At 37.7% G+C, this 19,613-nt stretch overlaps 1 protein-coding gene across 2 annotated transcripts in view; it reads right to left on the bottom strand.

Annotated features, from left to right (window-relative positions):
* Nucleotides 1–19,613, bottom strand: part of LOC131054122 (uncharacterized) — a 64,098-nt gene that overhangs the window by 32,571 nt on the left and 11,914 nt on the right. For both annotated transcript variants that reach the window (XM_057988583.2, XM_057988582.2), the window contains 3 exons: nucleotides 16,803–16,939; nucleotides 16,373–16,433; nucleotides 16,100–16,265 (listed from right to left, as the gene is read on the bottom strand). In XM_057988583.2, the coding sequence (XP_057844566.1) occupies nucleotides 16,100–16,265; nucleotides 16,373–16,433; nucleotides 16,803–16,939 (364 nt within the window). The remainder of the gene's footprint in view (nucleotides 1–16,099; nucleotides 16,266–16,372; nucleotides 16,434–16,802; nucleotides 16,940–19,613) is intronic.

Genomic DNA, 19,613 nt, shown 5'->3' with positions numbered 1-19,613 from the left:
TTTCACTCTCGACCCTTTGGAAGGGTCAGGAGCGAAATTCTCTCCTGAGCTCAAAATTCTTATTTTTGAAGGTCCAAAACCTCTCCAAGGCATTCCAAATGGGTTCTTTCACTGAAGTCCAGGCTTAGTTTTACTTGAATTTTGGAGGAAAAGGTGACTTTAGTGTTTTTCGCCCTGGACCCTTTGGAAGAGTCAGGAGCGATTTTCCTTGCTTAGGCTTATTCCTTCATCATTTTGTCTTGAATCCTCCACTCAAGGTTAGGCAATGGTCTTCTTCATTCACTCCACCCAAGCTTGGTTTGTTCTTGCAAGGCAAAATGGGGAATTTTGAGATTTTCGCCCTGGACCCTTTGGAAGGGTCAAGAGCGAAAATCTTCTTCTGACCTAGAATCATCATTTTTTGGAACAAACATCCACTCAAAGGTGGTCTCAAGGACTTTTTCTCCCTTGGTCTAGCCTTGTCTTAGCACAAACTTGAAAGGAACTCATTGGTTTGGGATTTTCACTCTGGACCCTTTGGAAGGGTCAGGAGCGAAAATTAAGTTTTTAGGGCAATTCCTTCATCCTTTCATCTTCAAATCATTTCCAAGGCATAGAACATCATGCCTCACTCCTCTTTAGGTCCTGAAAACCAAAATCTTATCTAATTTGCAAGGAAAAAGGAGGATTTGTCAATTTCACTCTGGACCCTTTGGAAGGATCAGGAGCGAATTTCCCTCTTGGCTTCAAAATTTGCATTCTTAGCAATCCAATTCCACTTCAAGGCAATTCAAATGCCTTCTCACACCCATGTCTAAGCTTAGTTTTGCCCAAAATTTGGAAGAAAGGATAGTTTTGAGGATTTTCGCTCTGGACCCTTTGGAAGGGTCAGGAGTGAAAATCATGTTCTAGGCTTAATTGCTTCCTCTTGACAATCTCAATCATCTTCAAAAGGCAAAGCACACTTCCTCGCACCCATTCAAGCCATAAAAACCAAAAAGTTGTTTTGACTTTGCAAAGAAAATAGGTATTTTTAGGAATTTCGCTCTAGACCCTTTGGAAGGGTCAGGAGCGAAATTCACCATTTGGCTCAATTCCTTCACTTTTTAATGATTTCTTGCAACCTCAAGTCACTCCCAGGAGCAATTCCTTCTATGTTTCGCCTTATCCCATACTTAGCAAAATTTGATAGCAAAAAGTGATTTTGAGAAAATTCGCTTTGGACCCTTTGGAAGGATTAGGAGCGAAATTCTCAATCTTGACCAAAAATCTTCATTTTTTTACCTTGAAACTCCTTTGCTAGGTGGGATTTCATCTTTTATTGTGCTAGGAATAGGATTTCATGTCCAAGAAAGGCTAAAAAATAGGTTTATAAGGAATTTCACTCTGGACCCTTTGGAAGGGTCAGGAGCGAAATTGCCTTTCCTGGCCAGAATCCTTCATTTTCATCACTTCTAAACATGCCCAAGGGTTTCAACATGTTCATTCTTCCTTTCATCATGCCTTTGACACTTCAATTCGACCAAACCAAGCAAGAAATGTCTCCTATAGAGATTTTCGCTCTGGACCCTTTGGAAGGGTCGAGAGGAAATTCTTAATTTAGGCTCAATTCATCATCATTTCAAGTTGATTTCACCTCTCAAGGAAAAAGACACTACTCTTCTCTCATCCAAGCCATAAAAACCAAAACTTGACTTGATTTTGCAAGAAAAATAGGTGGTTAGAGAAATTTTCACCTTGGACCCTTTGGAAGGGTCAGGAGCGAAAATTAGTTTTTAGGCAAAATCCTTCATTTTTCCAAGTCAAAACAACCTCAATAGGTAAAAGCAAGTTATTCTCATTTCATTCATGCCAAAATCTTGACCTTTTACATTGCAAAATAAGAGCATTTGGGAATTTCGCTCTGGACCCTTTGGAAGGGTCAGGAGCGAAATTCTCCTTTCTATCCAAAATTCTTCATTTACTCATGCTTTCCAAATCTTCAAATGTGACAGGAACGTTCAATCCTCCCTCCAAGATACCCTGCACATCAAAACTTAGCCAAAGTTAGTGAAAAATAAGCTCTAATAAGATTTTTGCTCTGGACCCTCTGGAAGGGTCAAGAGCGAAATCTCCATTCCAGGCTAAATTGCTCAGTTTTCATGTTTCAAACCACCTCATAAGGCAAAGTTAGGTCATTTTCTAAGCTAGGAATAAGATTGCAAGTCTATCCAAGGCAAGAAATAGTGTTTAGGATGAAATTCGCTCTAGACCCTTTGGAAGGGTCAGGAGTGAAAATCCTCTTTCAGGCATCATCTTGCTCTTCAAAAATCAATCAAATCCCCCTCCAGGCAAGAACATATCAATTCACCTCCAAACATGCCCTAGAAAGTATCACTTAGTCGAAAATGAGGAGAAAAAGAGGTTTACAATGATTTTCGCCCTGGACCCTCTGGAAGGGTCAGGGGTGAAATTTCCCTTTCAGCTTGATTCTGGACGTTTTGAACTCCAATTTTCCTTGAAAGGCAAACATAGATTTTCCTTCACACATTTCCATCGAGATCCTGCCTTTAACTAGGCAAAATGAGAGCTTTCAAAAATTTCGCTCTGGACCCTTTGGAAGGGTTAGGAGCAAAATTTTTGAAATCTCTCATTTTGCCTAGTTAAAGGCAGGATCTCGATGGAAATGTGTGAAGGAAAATCTATGTTTGCCTTTCAAGGAAAATTGGAGTTCAAAACGTCCAGAATCAAGCTGAAAGGGAAATTTCACATCTCAGGCTAGATCTTACCTTGGTTCACTTCATTCTCCATCAAACTTGATCAAATCAATTCCCTTTCTCCACCGACTCTGCTCAACTGACTTAGTCCTAGAAACAAACAGGATCCTGACAAGAAAATCTTCTCTCAATCTAGACCTAACCTAAGACCTATTCACCCTGCTCCTTGATCATAGCAACTTGACTCTCCTGAAAGGCATGCTTCATTGCGGCAAACTTGAGGCTTCAGGCAGATGGCTAACAACTCCCCAAAATTAGGCTAGACTCAGCTTGAAAGAAACCCTAAAACGAGCTTCCAAGATTAGCCCTAATCTAGCCAGCCCAGGCAAACCACTCACTCACTCAAAACCCTAAAAAGCAGAGAGAAAAACAAGCAAAGAGAAAGCAAAACCCAAAGCAAAAAGAGGGGGTCCCCATTCTAATGGGGCGATGTGTGAAATGGTCACAACAAGTACCCAAGAACTTTTGATTGCTTTCCAACATAATGTTGGTTAAAGACGTCATCATGAATACCGAGGTCAAACTAGGCTCAAAATTTTCGTCACCAAAGGAAAGAAGCAGATCACATGGAAAAAAGCAAAGAAAAAACATCACAAAAACCGTTGCAGAAGAACATAAGTCGTCACGCACACAGACAGGCACAGGCCAAAAATATAGCCACACGAATTTGAAGAGCCGACGCTGCAGCTCAAAAATGGCTACAGTGAGAAAAAAGAACACACTGCAAAAAGGCGAATGGCCACAAAAACCCTCAAAAAACACAAATTGTGAACACACAAGCACGCGAATGCTTCAAACATGTGTATTAAACCTGCGCAATGGAGAAAAGAACTGTCCCAAACAAAACCCATGAACTTGCTGAAAAAAAAACCCTAGAAAATCTGCAAAACAAAAAGAGACTTAAAAAAACCTCCTTCACCAAGCCCTAAAAGAACTTTGAAAAAAAAAATTAACTTAAAAATCCGTTTTGAAAACTTTACAATTATAAAAAAAAATTAAAAAACTATTCTTGGCTCTGATACCATAAAATGGTAATTGATTTAATAACTAATGAGACGAAAGCTAATTATAAAGAGATTACAAGCACGATGTTTCTTAACGAAACAATCGGAAACTGAAGACTAAAAATAGAAACTATCTAATCTAACTATAGATTACAATATTGGCCATTAATATAAAATATACTAAATATTATTCTAATAAATGAAATGTAATATTTATTAATTAAATGTGTGATCAATTGAAGAAAATGAAAAGCGTCATATGTTGAAATTCTACCTGTATTTCTTATGAGTAATGGTGTTGTATTCAATTATGTTTCAAAACAAAAAATTGTGGTATTTATTAAAGAACTTATGATATCTATAGAGAAGACAAACCTGTGTTCCTCACAATGTTGGAACTTAAAATAAGCCCTTTCTAAGTCTAGTTTGTAGTATTTCAAACGCCAACTACTTAACTTCTATACTAACAATTCAAGGTTAGAATTGTAGTCCAAAGTATCAATTGCAGACCTTCCCCAAATTACACTTTCATAACAATTTTCAACATTATTGACTGTCACAAGATCTAGTTGCCAAAGTTTAGCTAACTATAGAAAGTCTATTGTAATCATAGTTTTAAAACTCGTGGACTCGCCACGGACTCGCGAGTCCATGGGAGCCACGAGTCGACTCGCCAAGGACTCGTGAGGCGAGTCCTGGCCAGTCCATCTGAAAGACTCACGAGTCTTTTGCAAGGACTCGCGCAAGTCTTTTGCATGGACTTGCGAGTCTTTCAGATGGACTCGCGCGACCCAAAAAAAAAGTCATGCAAGCTTTAAAATTGAGTTTTTTAAAAAAAATTTGCCTTCATTTGGCATAACTGAGGGAGTGAAAAATAACACCCGACGCCTTTATAAATAATAAAAGTATTTTTGGCCTTGCGGGGCGCTGCCCCTCAACCCCACCCTATATCGCGACAGGGAGTGCGCAAGGGGCTTTGCCCCTTGACCCCAACTTGGGGGCGCTGCCCCCAAACCCCTGTCGAAAAATATAGGGGGGAATTGCGCCGATGGAAGTAGGGAAAATTTAACCTCTGAGTCTGATTAGTCTCCATATAACAACATAATCAGCATTGAAGAAATCTTGGTATTATACATTTTAGAGTTGAAAGTTTGAAACCATGAGTATGTGACATGTGTAATGTTTCAATTATGGCTCTTATGTTCTCTAAATGCATTAATTTCTTTATGTTTTTTCGTAAAACTACGGTTTTTTTTTTGTCGAGTCTTTCACAAGTCTTTCACGAGTCCGAGTCCGAGTCCAAATTTTTGGTTTGCCGAGTCCATGGCGAGTCCGAGTTTTTCAACTATGATTGTAATGTCCCCTTTTATTAAATGCCCTATTTTTGCCCTCAATCACAAATCCAAGTAAACAAGAAACAGAATAGGGCTGTTGATGTCATTTACCTAGTTGAGACCCTGCAAACACGATAGGAACAATTGAAGCATAATCATAAAATAGACCTCTCCTATTAGAAACATTAGCTTAATTCAAAAAGCATAGAACTTCCCAACTAGGGTTAGGAACATTAATTAAATCATAAAATACATTTAATCTATTAATGGGATTCAACCATAGGGGAGTTAGCATAAGGAGGCATGTTAGGGTGCCTAAATGATCCTCTACCCTAGGCCCAAGAGCAGATATACCATCCCTCTTGGCCTCGTGTGACCCTTGCATTCCATATGAGGGGGTGTACCTAGTGAGGAGTCCTACAGCCATTCCCCTTACCTTGCTACCTTTATCCCTCTCCCTGTGATTGGGATTCATAAATCCAAGGGCCAGCCATAGTAGGGGCTTGGGGAAACTACAATAGGGTGTCCCAAAAGTGCTTCCCTCCCAAGCCCAAGGGCAACACTCCTTGCACCCCCTCGGCCTCATGGGACTATCAGTCATCACCATGAGGTCTCGTACTTAGGAGAGGACCTCATAACTGCTTCCCCTCCTTGTATTCCCTTATTATCCTTCCCATGGTTGATTGCAGCACTTACACAAACATATAAGGATTCACACATTATTGCCTATATATATAAGAGATCATACTTAGATTGCATACATATCATTCATAGGAGAGTAATTATAAATAAGATTTAGTATATTGTCTAACACAAGGACCTGTTACCTCATACCAAATCACAGTTGTAACATTAACCTTCTGTATATCTGAGATCTAGTTATCTATATCAGATCTGATCCTTCTTCGATGGCTTCCTTGAATGCGAGTGGGTTGTTCTCTTATACCCCTTCATCGGGCTTGGAAGGTTATGTCCTCTCACAAAGTGGTGACCGTTGGGATGAGAGGTGTCTCTTTGCCAATCACATGTCCTCTCATAACTAAAGTGCTCCTTCAAATCATGATTATTTATTCTTAACTAATCCTTGAACCTGTCCTAGAGGAGATCGCTGTTGCTAAGTGGGGGGAGGTTCGATTTCTTCTAACAATTACTTGTTCTTATTATACCCGGCCTTCTGTGTTTAACACGTGCTGCTGTTGATGTTTAAATTATTGTTGGAAATTGTGAAGTCTTACTTATCATAAGACAATTTCCAGCAAGTAAGGTGCTGTTAGATAATGCAATCTGGTCTCATGGCAGGGGCATGACATCTATTAAATAATAAATACCATCATGTCAGCAATTACAAGGTGGAAGGAAGGTGAAATTCAAATTTAAATGGAAAATCCTGCCCATATTGCAAAAATCCCTAAAGGGTTAGTCAGTGCAGTTGTGGCTGCAAGTCTAGTGGGTCAGGCATGTACAGGACTCCTAGAAGCATTAAAGCTGGAAAGAGGTTTTTTACTGATGCCACACCTACTCTTGGCCCCTCCCACGTTGTATCGAATGGTCAAGTGGCCCCTATGACACCTTGTTAACAAGGCCTGAAACAAAATAGATGTGGCACAAAAGGGCAGAATGCAGTGGGCATTGAGTAGAAATCTAATGCTTTACTTCATTTGGATGAAGCGGCTGATGATCAGGATGCAAATAGGTTTGATTCCAAAGGCTTATATGTGGTGTCAGCAAACTATCCCACACCTGGATGTGCCTTTGGTGCTCTTGCCAAGGAAAGAAGTGTTGTATGAAGAAAAGAAGCTCTCCAGCAAAGGTCTCGTATGCAAGTTCAATGCCCTCTAGCTGAATCTAGCTAATCTTTGTGGTTGGGCCATTAGGTCTTGGATTGCAAACCTCAAATAAATGGTAGAAATCTATCCCTGCACTCGAGGCTTTTTTGTGCTTCTTTGTGAATCTACAAAAGATAGAGCATTTATTTTAGCTAAAGGTCCTTCATGCTAGGAAAACATATGTTATTGATCAAACTGTGGTTTCGAGAATTTAATCTGATCACAGGATCCTTCTTAGTGATGCCTATATGTGTTTGTCTTCCTAATCTGCTACTGCAATATTGGGCAGATGCATGTTTTCAAGAGTCGGCAACTTGGAAGTACCCTTCGCACATTTCTAGCTTTAGACCCAAAAACGGATGGTCTTGCTCATTTGACCTTCGCGAGGATCTAGATTGAGCAAGATTTAGCCAAAGGACTTTTGGATGAAATAAGGGTGAAAGTGGAGGATAGGATTTGGAAGCAAGTGCTGGATTATGAGAAAATCCTATTTCACTATAGCAAATGTTTTCAAGTAGGGCATATAACTTTGTTTTGTAAAGAAGGAAAGTCTCGTACGACAAAACCAGCCAAATGGTGGAAAGGTGCCAGCTATTTACACTCATTCTTAAAAAAGGTGCCCCCTCATTGTCTGAAGAATCTCATGAGGAACTGGTCTCACCATCTTGTCCGACAATTAATTTTCACCTAAGGAACCAATGCTAGCAGCAGTTCAGGCAACCATGTCTCCCTCCCACACAGCCCCACTTCTGCCATGTAGTTTGTTCATCCCCAGCAATAGGAAATTTACTACAGGAAAAGAAAGAAAAGGTTTCTTCTGGATCCAGAAAAGTGGAACCAAAAGAAGCTTAAATTTTTTTGTCCAATGATCTCAAATCTGAAAGAGAAAAGTATAGTAAAGGAGAGCTCACAAATTAAGCTTCCAACGACCTTATAGAATTCAAAATTTTACATGATCTAACAGTTTATCTTAGGCAGAAGAATAGGATATGGGAATGTATTTTCCAGATTCAATATTAGACAATATTAATCAATTGAATTCTGCTTCACCATTGTCTTCAGATTGTGAGGCAGAAATGGAAGCCAAAGTGTTATGTGACTTTTTCTCCAAGAGAAGATAAAGTTATGAAATAAACCTTTTATATTTAAAAGGGGGGAATAAAAAAATAAAGGATATTATTATCCTTTGTCTCAAAGACAGATTAGTAAAGAATGTTAATGAAAACTCTCTTAAAAAAGAGGTATAATTGTATTAATGAAATTTTAAATAAAGGTGACCTTTTCGAAAGGTTGTGATGATTTTATATATGTCATTTATGTGAGACTTGGAAGGGCATGGAGATATCACTCATGGAAGAAGAAGAAGAAGGTGGTGACTTGGTATGCTATGAGGCATTTGGAGAAGGGGCACACAGTGTGTGTGCAACTCGGGGTACAACGTACACCCAGGAGTGTCCTGGCCACGGCTGCGTCTTTCGTGTCGTGAACACATGTGAGGTTCTGTGTAAGAACCTATTTCCTCCATGGAATGCTATAACCATAAAGGTCCCAAGGCCACTGGAATCTTCTTGGAGCGAGAATGACTGTTCCAAGTGCTCCCGATTAAGATAAGTATTGGAAAACATTGATGCTATAAGATATTGAGAATGCTTTATATATGATTTGTTGATAATATGGTTGAATTAAGTGGCTATGTTATTCTATTTATTATGTTATTAATTTACTTTGTAATTATTAACAAATTATTACATGTTATATGTACATTAGTTATTTACATCTGATTTAATGATAATTAACTTTAATAGATGCACTTAACATTAACATTTAATCTATTAATTCTGCTGCAAATAATTAATTAAGTCTTGGAGAAAAGTGCCATTACACAAAGGATGGACAAAAGTAAATAAAAGAAAGAGTTCTTCAAAAAAAGTTAAACATGGGCATGTAGTCCTATTGATGTGTGTTTTATGCACTTACGAACACAGAATAAATACCAAAGTATTTTACCTTCTCTTGAACAAAATCACCTCAGATGCTAAATATCTAATCAACTAAGATGGTTCCAAGGTTTCCACAGTCAGTTCTTGACATGTGGGTAACTCAATGGCTTGATGTGAGATGTTGTTTTCACTTGGGGACTTAACATAATTGTTCAAACTTGGAGTTCTTTTCATAGATTTGGAATTGGAATAGGTTATGCCGATGACTTAAGATTTTGCAATTGAGCTCATAATCTAATTTGACAAGGATTTTAGAAAAGGATAAAAGGAATAAGATTTAGAAGTTCTAATCTAAAACCTAAAATGTGAGAGACAATGAACGGTTTTATGGAATCCTACTAGGCAAGGTCTCACCATCAAAGAAAAATTTGACACAAGCTTAGTGCAATCATCTGAGGTAAATTTCATAGATGTTCAAATTATCAACATCAAACATTGATATCATCAAGGCAATGCATACCAATGGGCATGCAACAATTGAAGTTAAGTTCAACAAAATTCTAGTTGACCACGCAAGGCAAACTTACAATCAGCAAGAAGCTAGTGATATGAATTAAATGGATTCCACACAAATGCATTCAATAACTCTTTCATTAAATCTAAGAAACTTGAAACAAATTTTAATCTAAAATTCTAATCTAACTTGGAGACAATGAGAACCACAAATGCATACAAACTTAAACAAAATCACCACACTTCAAAGATTGTATTCAAATCTACAGCATATAAGCAACAATTCTCAAAACTCTCTCGCTTACAAATGAGAGGCAATGGAGTATATATAGAGTCTCAAAAGAAATGAATGGCCAAGATTCATTGAGAATCAAGGGCCAAGATCATGCCAAGGTAGCCCTAAAGTTGCCCTAATTAGCGTTTACATCAAAAAAAGGAATCACCAACATGTCATCCAATGGAATGACACCTAGTCATCAAATAGGGAATCTTCTAGAAGATTTTGGCCTGCATCTCTCTCTAGCAGCATATTCCAAGAATCTGGCAAGGACTGAGTCTAGCTCCTCCATGGTGATGTTGGGCAAAGCCTCCTGTTGTGCATCCAAACAAGCATCCAAAACATTGTCCCAATCCGGCATAAGCTTCTATGAACTATGGATGTGGATCAACAGGGAAACCAAATCAGCAATTTGATTCCTCTTCAAAGAATTCAACTGGTTGAAGCATATGAACTTCATCTTTTCTCTCAACTCTTCTAAGTGTAGACCGCTAGAAGCACTGACATCTACCCCTAACAATTCTTCAATGGATGAAAGGATTTTAGATTGAATCTCATGGATCAATCCTTTCATCTCTACACAATGTTTCCTAGCATGTTCACAAATAGACTTATGCATCGCCAATGAACAATACCATCCCTGGAAATCACAAATATCTCCCTCATGCACAACTCGCTCATGGATCAATGTGGGCATTGGAATTCGCTTCACCACCTTGAGGCGGGGAAGTGTCTTCTCCTGTATCGGCTGGAACTCATCCCAAACTCCTTCCAAATCTTGTATCCTAAATGCGAGCATTGACGATTTGTCAAATGCCTAGACAAACTAAGTTAGGAAATCATTTGCCTGCTTTGTCATATCTTCAATCCACTTCCCAAATTTTGCATATGTATTCCTTGTTGCCTCATGATCAAAGTGAAATCCAAGATCAACTGCAATAGGCAAGACAAAAGTAGGATCCTCATGCCTCATGCCTGCAATGTATTCCTTGAGTTTCCTATTCTCAACCTCTAACATATCTTTCTTCTCAATTGTTCTATCCAATCATGCCCTAATTGCTTAGACTGTGTCATCCAACTCTTGGAACTCCTGCTTCTGCATGGTTGGTCCAAGGTCAATCGAAGTAATCCGATAATCCATCGGAGTAGCCACATCTCTGGTCATATTACTCATATGGATAGCCACTTGTGCAATGCACACACCTTCTTCATTCCTAGCACTCTTGGAAAATATCTTAGCCTTCTTTGGTTCTTTCTCCTTTCCTGTCTTGGCTAAATAATCATCAATATCCTCAATGGGCTATGTCCCCATCATCTTCTTCCTTTTCTCCATGCTCTGTAGCAACCAATCGAGAATGGTGGAAATCGCCATCCCATCATCAAGACACATTTCTCGATCTAGTCCTATCAATGCTGAGATGCCATCATCATCTTCCTCCTTATCCCTAGTCAAATCAAACACATTATTGCCCAAATTAACCTCTAACTGGACAGTGGGAGATCCTGGGTGCTCTTCATCTTCATGCCATGGTGTCGATGTTGTTGTAGCATATAATTCTTGAATATTCTCTAGTAAAACTATTGTATTGGAGCATTGTTCAAACTCTTTGCTCCTCTCTAGCATATCTATCTCCTTCAGTGATGAGGAACTAGGGGTGGATAAAGGAGTGCTAGGCTTGTGTTTCTTCTTCTTTGCTTGTTGCCTAACTATCTCCTTCCCCTTCATTTTGAATTCTCCAGGCATACATTCCCTTCGTTTAGGAGCATGGCTCTCCTCATCATCATGTATCTTTGCATTGTTGATTTTTCTTTCATCGTCCTCAAGAGAAGGCTCCTCTTGTCTCATTTTCTCATAGGTGAAGGTGATTCCCATCTCTCTCAACTGCTTCATATATTTGTCCACCCATTCTCTAGAAAAACTGTTTACTTCTCTCATAAGCACATTCAAGTCCACCACCTCAAGTTGTGACCAGTTAGGCAATAAGATGGGCTTGTTCACTTCATCTTTATACTGTGGATGGGTATGATCACTATCATCAACTATCTAATCTGGAATGGAGAAAAGTTCACATTTCCTCATGAAATCAACTGACATTCTGAACCACATTCTCTTCCTTACTACATTCTCGTCCATGAGATTAGCCTAATAATCCTCAATGTCAATCTTATGTGTGAATCTTTGTCCCTTGATCTTTACAACATTCTTATGCGGATCAAATCTATCTCTACTCTTGTAAGTTCCAAGGCGATAAAACGCAAGCTCATCAATCACTGAACTAGCTACAATGGTAGTGTGGCACACCTCTAAAGTCTTTCCTATTGCAATTGGGAAAGTTGTCCCTATTCTATGCTTCTCCTTCTAAATGAAATCAAATTCCAAAAGTTGTCTCACCACCTCAAGTAGGATCATTTTATCAGTTGGATACCTAGGAAGTTTGTAAGGTACGGATTTGAATCCTTGAATCCATAGGTATGTGAAGGTGGGAAACTATATGTACCATGATCCATATTTCTCTATCAACCAAGTTGCCTCCATGGACAACCGTTTGTGGATCCCACTCTACAACATTCTTGTAATGTACATGATGAAAGCATCGTTCACCCTTCTGTAGTCTTCAATTTTATGCATATGAAGTTGTGGATAGCATTCATAACTTTTGTATTATCCTAGTCCATTCCCAACTTCGCCTTTGCATATCAATCCCTTGTATGTAACAAATTTTGCAAGTATGTATTCAAGGTAAGAGGTCATGTCAAATAACCTAGTCTTTTCCACATTCCTCAACTGAAAAATCCAGATTGTCACTTATAATCTTGGCCCAATTGACCATTGTTCCTCTTATACAATCCTGGATAAAATAAAACATCCAGCCTTCAAACAAGGCACCCTGAGGCATCCCCATCACTCGATTGAGTAGGAATATTAAGTCATTGTATTCATCTTTAAAATACGTACACAAGCCTTTTAGGTGCCTTAGAATGGTGAGGCCTTGGCTCAATCATCCATTCTCTATTCACAATTGTCATGCACACATCCACCTTCTTATATTTGGCTTTATACTCATCCTTGGTTCTTTCTTTCATATCCACACTCCTGGGAATTCCAAATACTTCCACAATTGCATCCTCAACGAGGTAGGCAAGAGTTACCCTTTTGGGTGATCGGATCATCCTAGAAATTGGATCATAATGTCTTGCACACTCCAAAATAAGTTCATTGCACTGTATGGATTGAGGAAAGCCAGTGGCTTGGTATATGCCACTCCTCATGATATTGGTGGAAAGGGGTGAAGGAAGCATTATTCCTTATTTCGAACATTCTCTGCCACATCCGCTCCATGTCCAGGAATTCCATATTTGTATCTGTAATTTTCTTCCATCGTGAGGACAGCTGTGAATCTGGATAGAATTCCTCTTGTACTATCTTCAATTGTTCCTTCCTCACCGATTCCTGATTTAGACATGGCACCTGTGTGAAACTTGAAGTCAATATCATGGAAAAACACTTAAATAGTCCATTTTCAAAATTGAATAAGTTCTGATTTTTTATGATTTAGATGTATTTAGGGATGAAAATCAGAAATTCTAGTGTTGTTTATCATGAATTATGAAAATAGAATGAAAATTTGATTAAAATAGGGTATAAGACCCTCATAAAACCTTCATTTTCAAACTTGTATAATGTCTAATTTTAAAAACTAAGTTTGAAATCAAGCTGGTATACTCAGAAAATTGTCAAAATGGTGTCCCGAAGCATACCACAAGTCTGATTTCTCTTGGAAAAGGTGAGCAAAAGGTCTGATTTTCAGTTTTATGTGTCTGAAGACACCCTTCCAAGGTCAACAATGGCTCTCAAAAGGTCTAAAGACAACCTGCAACTAACATGAATCTGATTTGAAGAGGTTGCAGCCATATAAGATGTTCACATTGGATGTATTTTACCTTTCCAAGGTCACAATGACCAAATATGGGTGCAAGAAGAGGGTTGGTAATAAAAATTTAAGTCTGAAGACAACCTGCAACTATGGAGTTTCAGACTGTAACAACAATGTAGTCCTCAAAAAACGCCTCCAAACCTCTCTTAAATGGCCCCCAAACAAAATTGCCTAAGTGTGGGAGTGGCTGGAAATGAAAAATTAAGTCTGGAAATGAAAGTTCCAGCCAACAATGATGCTAAAACCACCTCCAGCAATGGCGTCAAACTCTGCTCTGAGTATAATAGCATCCCCTAAACATCAAGGATGCTCAGCAAAAACAACAAAATCGCCCCATAAAGTGAAGCAAACAGCCACACAAGCAAAATCGTGGCCTCCCAAGGATGGTGCCACCATCCAAATTCGCCTAATGTGGCCCAATCTGCCACCAAAACTCGCTGCAACCCTCTCCAATGATGGCACCCAGGTCTGATTGGGCAAACAAATCCCTTAAATCTACACTTCAACTTTCAACAATGGTGTTCAATGGACACATAGGCAAAAATTGCCTAGCTGGGAACACCAATCAGCCTCAAAAAAAAATGTCCTAGCTGGGAAGACCAATCAGTCACATCAGCAAAATATAATATTATTATATTGCTGGCTGGGCATATTTAAACTAGTTTTCACCTCAACATTTTACCACACAAGCAATGTGGGATAAAACTTGCCTTTTATACTTGCCTGGGAAAATTGATTTGCCTTGGAAAAATGTTTTAATCATTAAATAATGGTTTACCAGCAAAAAAAAATTGTTTTTGATCATTAAATAATTGTTGCTAAGGCGAAAAACAATTAAATTTAACCACATTTGCATTTAAAATCGTTCAATTTCATTAAATTTTGGCCAATTGGGGAAAATCGCCCCATGTCTGGATAAAAATCGCCATAACTCATCACAATTAACCTTTGGGGAAAATCGCCCCCCATCAGGATGCATAAAAATCTCTTCATTTCACTCACTAAGTCAAAAATCCACTTTTGGGGAAAATCGACCCCCATCTAGATAGTTATTTTCATTAATTTTGGTCACAAAACACATTTTGGGGAAATTCGCCTTCCATCAGGACAATCATCTACATCAATTTCCATTGAATCTGCTCACAAGCTGACTTGGGGAAAATCGACCCCCATTAGGATAGTCAATTTCATCCACATCAAAATTCATACATCATTCCAGGGGAAAATCGACCCTCATCAGGGTAATTTTCAATACTTAGACAAATTTTAGGCCTCCTAGTGAAAAAACATAGTCCATCAGGACAAATCTCAAGACAGTTGAGGAAAAAAGCCCCTCATCAAGAATTTGAGTAGGAAAAATCATGGGTCATCGAAAATTTGTCCAAAGAGCTTAGGGAAAAACGTCCTCCATCAAGAAAACTGACTTCTAGACCTCAATTTAATGTTTTCCATTGGGAATTTGATGATTCTCACACAAAAAAACGTCTGGATATGTCAAATTTCATCATTATGCATCGGGACTTAGTCAGATTTATCTGAATTTGAGTAGGAAAAATCATGGGTCATCGAAAATTTGTCCAAAGAGCTTAGGGAAAAACGTCCTCCATCAAGAAAACTGACTTCTAGACCTCAATTTAATGTTTTCCATTGGGAATTTGATGATTCTCACACAAAAAAACGTCTGGATATGTCAAATTTCATCATTATGCATCGGGACTTAGTCAGATTTATCTGAATTTGGGTGGGAAAATTAGGATTCTATCAGGATAAAGTGCAAATTTGACTTAGTTAACCTACTAGGAGAGGAAAAACAACTCATAAAGGACCCCTTGATGCTTAGGCACAAAAATATCACCGACTTAGACTCAATTAAACTCACTGATGCTCAAAATCCAGACTTAGACATAATTAGGATCACATTAACAATTTAACATTTTACACGCTTGATCCTACTCAAAACTCAAAACCCTAATAGCACCTTAGGCATGATCACAATTCAAAACTTGAGACTTGGGCATTGAAAGCTCAAAATTGTCACCTGACTGCCAAAACCCTAAACTAACACGATGCAGAAAGCAAGAAAGAGGGGGTCCCCATTTGCAATGGGGCGATGTGTGAAAAGGTCACAACAAGTCCTACAATCTCACAATAAAAAATACTAGTTTTAACTGCTCTTGTTTGCATGCTACATATGATTTTGGTAGTTCATGCACTTTTTATTCATCTTTGAATTGAAAGGGCCACTATCATTGAACGCTTATAAGTTTATCTAAAAACACAAATGCAATCACATTGAATATTGATGCTTCCAATGTTACATAAGATAGAATCCTGAATAGTGTTATAAAAAAAATTGAGTGCAAGAAACATTACTCTAAAATAGTACTACTCTATTAAAGAGAAACAATTAAAAGTTAACTAGCCTAAAGTTGTTAATTTTTTTATAATTTCGATCTCGACTGCTTAGTGATGTATTTTAAGTGTCATCAATTTCTTCTATGAAATAAGAAAAGCAATGAAATGTGACAACTATACCTTTCTGCCTCTTGTAAATCAATCTTTTGTGACCTTACTAAGTCACTCTTATTTGCAGCAATTGCTAATATTATGTTCTTGGATGCCATCTGGCGAAGTTCCTTCACCCAATTCCTAACACGAGTGAAGGTATCCTTATCCATGACATCATACACCAACAGTGCTGCTGCAATTCCATGACACATAAGATATATACACAAAATGTGAGCCAAATGAATTGTAAAAAATATGGAAATAAGCAAAAACACAGAAATGATAAACAAAAGTACAAACCATCTGCATCTCGATAATAAATAGGGCCTAAAGCATGAAATCGCTCTTGGCCTGCTGTATCCTGTTTACAATTGCATGCACGAGTTTAAATAGCTTTCAATCATTTTGGGCTGGTAAATGTAAGCATGGATATTAAATTCTCATTAGGAAAAACTTCAAAATAAAGGGAAAAAATGTTAATCTGCAATGATTAGCACTTTGGTTGTTAGAGACAAAACATAAGCTCACATGTTATAGACTGATTAAACTAATGATGATTATCACATTCTTAAATTTTAGATGTCTAGAAAATACCAACCAAGAAAACATTAGAAAAGTTTATCTTGAGGTAGAGGAAACATTAACCAATCTCCTTTACATGTCATTGGGAAATAGGAACCAATTAAAACAATCATGAAATGTTTTCAGGATTAGAAGTTAAAACACTCACCCAAATGGAAAGCGTCACAACCGTTCCATTAATATTGAGACGCTTTGTAAGGTAAGAAGCTTGTATTGTTGCTGTTTGTGAGTCAGAGAAGACATTATTTACATATCGCAAGACCAGGGATGTTTTTCCAACTCTCCCTGCAGAAAATGGCCACTAATTTATCTTCTATACAAATACTAGAAGCATTTGCCATAAAACCAAATATCCAAATCATCACTTACACAAGAATCAAATACATGAGTGAAACTATTAACAGAATACACATATCCTAGTCAAGGCGCCTAAGAAAAATGGGAAAAATAGATCAATAAAATATTAAAAACAAACCAAACAGAAAGATCACAATAATTGGCATACTCATAAAGCTGACATACAAGCAATATACGAGAAAACATATGTGAAAATTACGCATGCAAAACATAATGTTTAGGTACAAACAAAGGTATAGAAGGAGAAATGAGATTGTTAAAAAAAACTAGGTAGACAAACAAACCAGACAGGATGAAACTTAAAAAGACAAAATCCACAAAAAGTTAAAAGAAATATTGCATTGATAGGTAATCCTAAGAAAGGAAAAGTATTGCAGGGTACTAATACACAAATAGGAAGATTAGACCATGAAACTAGATGTAATGCAAGTGAGGCCATGATTATTTCATACAAAATAAGCAACAATTACATCATAAGGATATACTATGACACATAATTAGACTGGGCTGCCTAAAGAGGAGAGTGTGGAGAAAACCTATTAGCAAATTAATTCACTGTATGTTCACTTATAATTTGTCATGCTGATGGGAAGTTGCACTGCATGGGATGAAACAAATATGTCAGATTATTAAGAACGTGACACACATATAAAATACATATTTATTATTTAAGACCCCACTGCATTGGTACATGTAGATCCACATATATATTAATGAAACAGTTAACTCCTACAATAATCCATTAAAAACTCCTCATCAAAAAATTAAGAAAATATTATTTATTACCCTCTTTCATTTGTCTTGCTACCAGTATTGACTTCCACTTCAAAATTTACATTCACAACAAATGTTTTATTTTTTGGTCTCAATTCCATGTTTGATCAAGGGCCAATTTCACTACAAGATTCATTATATCAAATTTCCTTAGATAAAGTAATGAATTAGGATTTACAATTATACACAATAGAAATTAACTTTTAGTTTTCAAATTCACTGGGAAAATGAACAAGTTCATAAGCCAAATTCACTAAGAGTTAAAAAGAAATTTAAAAATTAAGGGAGATTTTACCAGAAATGATTTTTCTGAAAAGAAAGATGTTCTGGAAGAAGAATCTGAACAAACACATACATTATTAGCATTCACAGGAAACATAACAAAGTGATCTTAGTCGATCTTTAACAAATTTGAAGCAATATTCCTTTAGTTTTGTAATAATACTTAGCTTGGCTAGACATTTTGACCAGTGTATTTTATAATGGTTTTTTTTCTTGAATTTCTTCTATCTGGCATCTATGAAATCGACCTTTAACATTTTGCTTTAGCTAATTAGATAGTCATCTGCAACTGCCTCTCTAACCAAAGCAAACAAGATCCAATAAAACATGGGCACATGTCAACAGAGGTGGAGTGGACATCCCCTATATTTTAGAGACATGGGACACAGCCACTGGAACATATAGGATCTGTCCCCTAATGCTCCCAAAACCTAGGGGAGATCAGGCAAAATCCTAGCTACATTTCTTGTGGATAGTGAACACCTAGGGGACATTCAGGTCGCATCCCCTGCAAATGGAGCCTAAAAGTACACTGCTAGTACATCCCCAATGGTGCTGTTGAGGTGAACTTCAATATTTTACTTTTCTAACCAAAAATTCAAAGGATTTTCCCTCAATGAACACAACATATTATTCTCATATGTCTAGGAAATTAAAATTTGATATGTTACCAGGTCCTTCACTTTTGTGCCTAACAAATTGCACGAATATGGTTCAGGTCTCGATTCTGGGGTGAGATGGCCTTGGGTTTGCCCAGTGTTCAGCTTGACCACCCCAGGTAGGGTACCTGGGGTGCCCAGTCCAAACCTTGGGTGAACCCCATGCCTCCCAACAGAAAAACAAGCAAAAAACTGCTGACTGTTGACTTATCAATGTCTGTCAAATTCACAATAGGGTACCTAGGGTGTCCAGGCCAAACCCTGGGCAAACCCCAAGCCTCCTGACAGAATTAAGAAAAATCTGAATGTTGATTTGTTAGTGTCCATCAAATTCACACCAACCACAAACTTTTTCACCAAGCAGGTCTTTAGCAATTATAAAGGATTGTTTGCTATTGCGCTTGGCAGCTTCTCTTAAGCACTCATCTACTTGTTTTCTATTTTTAGGCTGTTCCATTTTCTTCTCTCTTTTTAACCCCAAAATTTTTAGCTCTTAACATATTTCAAAACTATCATTCTAAAATCTCTGATAGGTACGATCCACCTGAGCCAAATGCATAACATCCAGCACTCGCCAATTAAAACATTGTTTTTGCCCCCTTGCATATGTTGCTGTATTTTCCTAATTTTCAAAATAAACTGTAACATATAAGCTTTATTGCACTAATGAGTTGTAGCACAAATGAAAATGTGAAAACAGAAATTTGAATTGAATACATAACATTAGGAGTGAAAGATGTTTACTATTTTGTGAGAGCTACGATATACAAAAACTATTATCGTCAACACACAAAAGAATTTATTACCTCAATTCAATAAATGTGGAAAGGATATCAAAATTTTGTGTTTATGTGTAGCTAGGTCGGATCCCTTCTAGGGCCGACCTA

Source organism: Cryptomeria japonica, chromosome 7 (genome assembly GCF_030272615.1).
Source record: "Cryptomeria japonica chromosome 7, Sugi_1.0, whole genome shotgun sequence".
NCBI lineage: Eukaryota > Viridiplantae > Streptophyta > Pinopsida > Cupressales > Cupressaceae > Cryptomeria > Cryptomeria japonica.
This window is presented reverse-complemented; position numbering and strand designations above follow the sequence as displayed.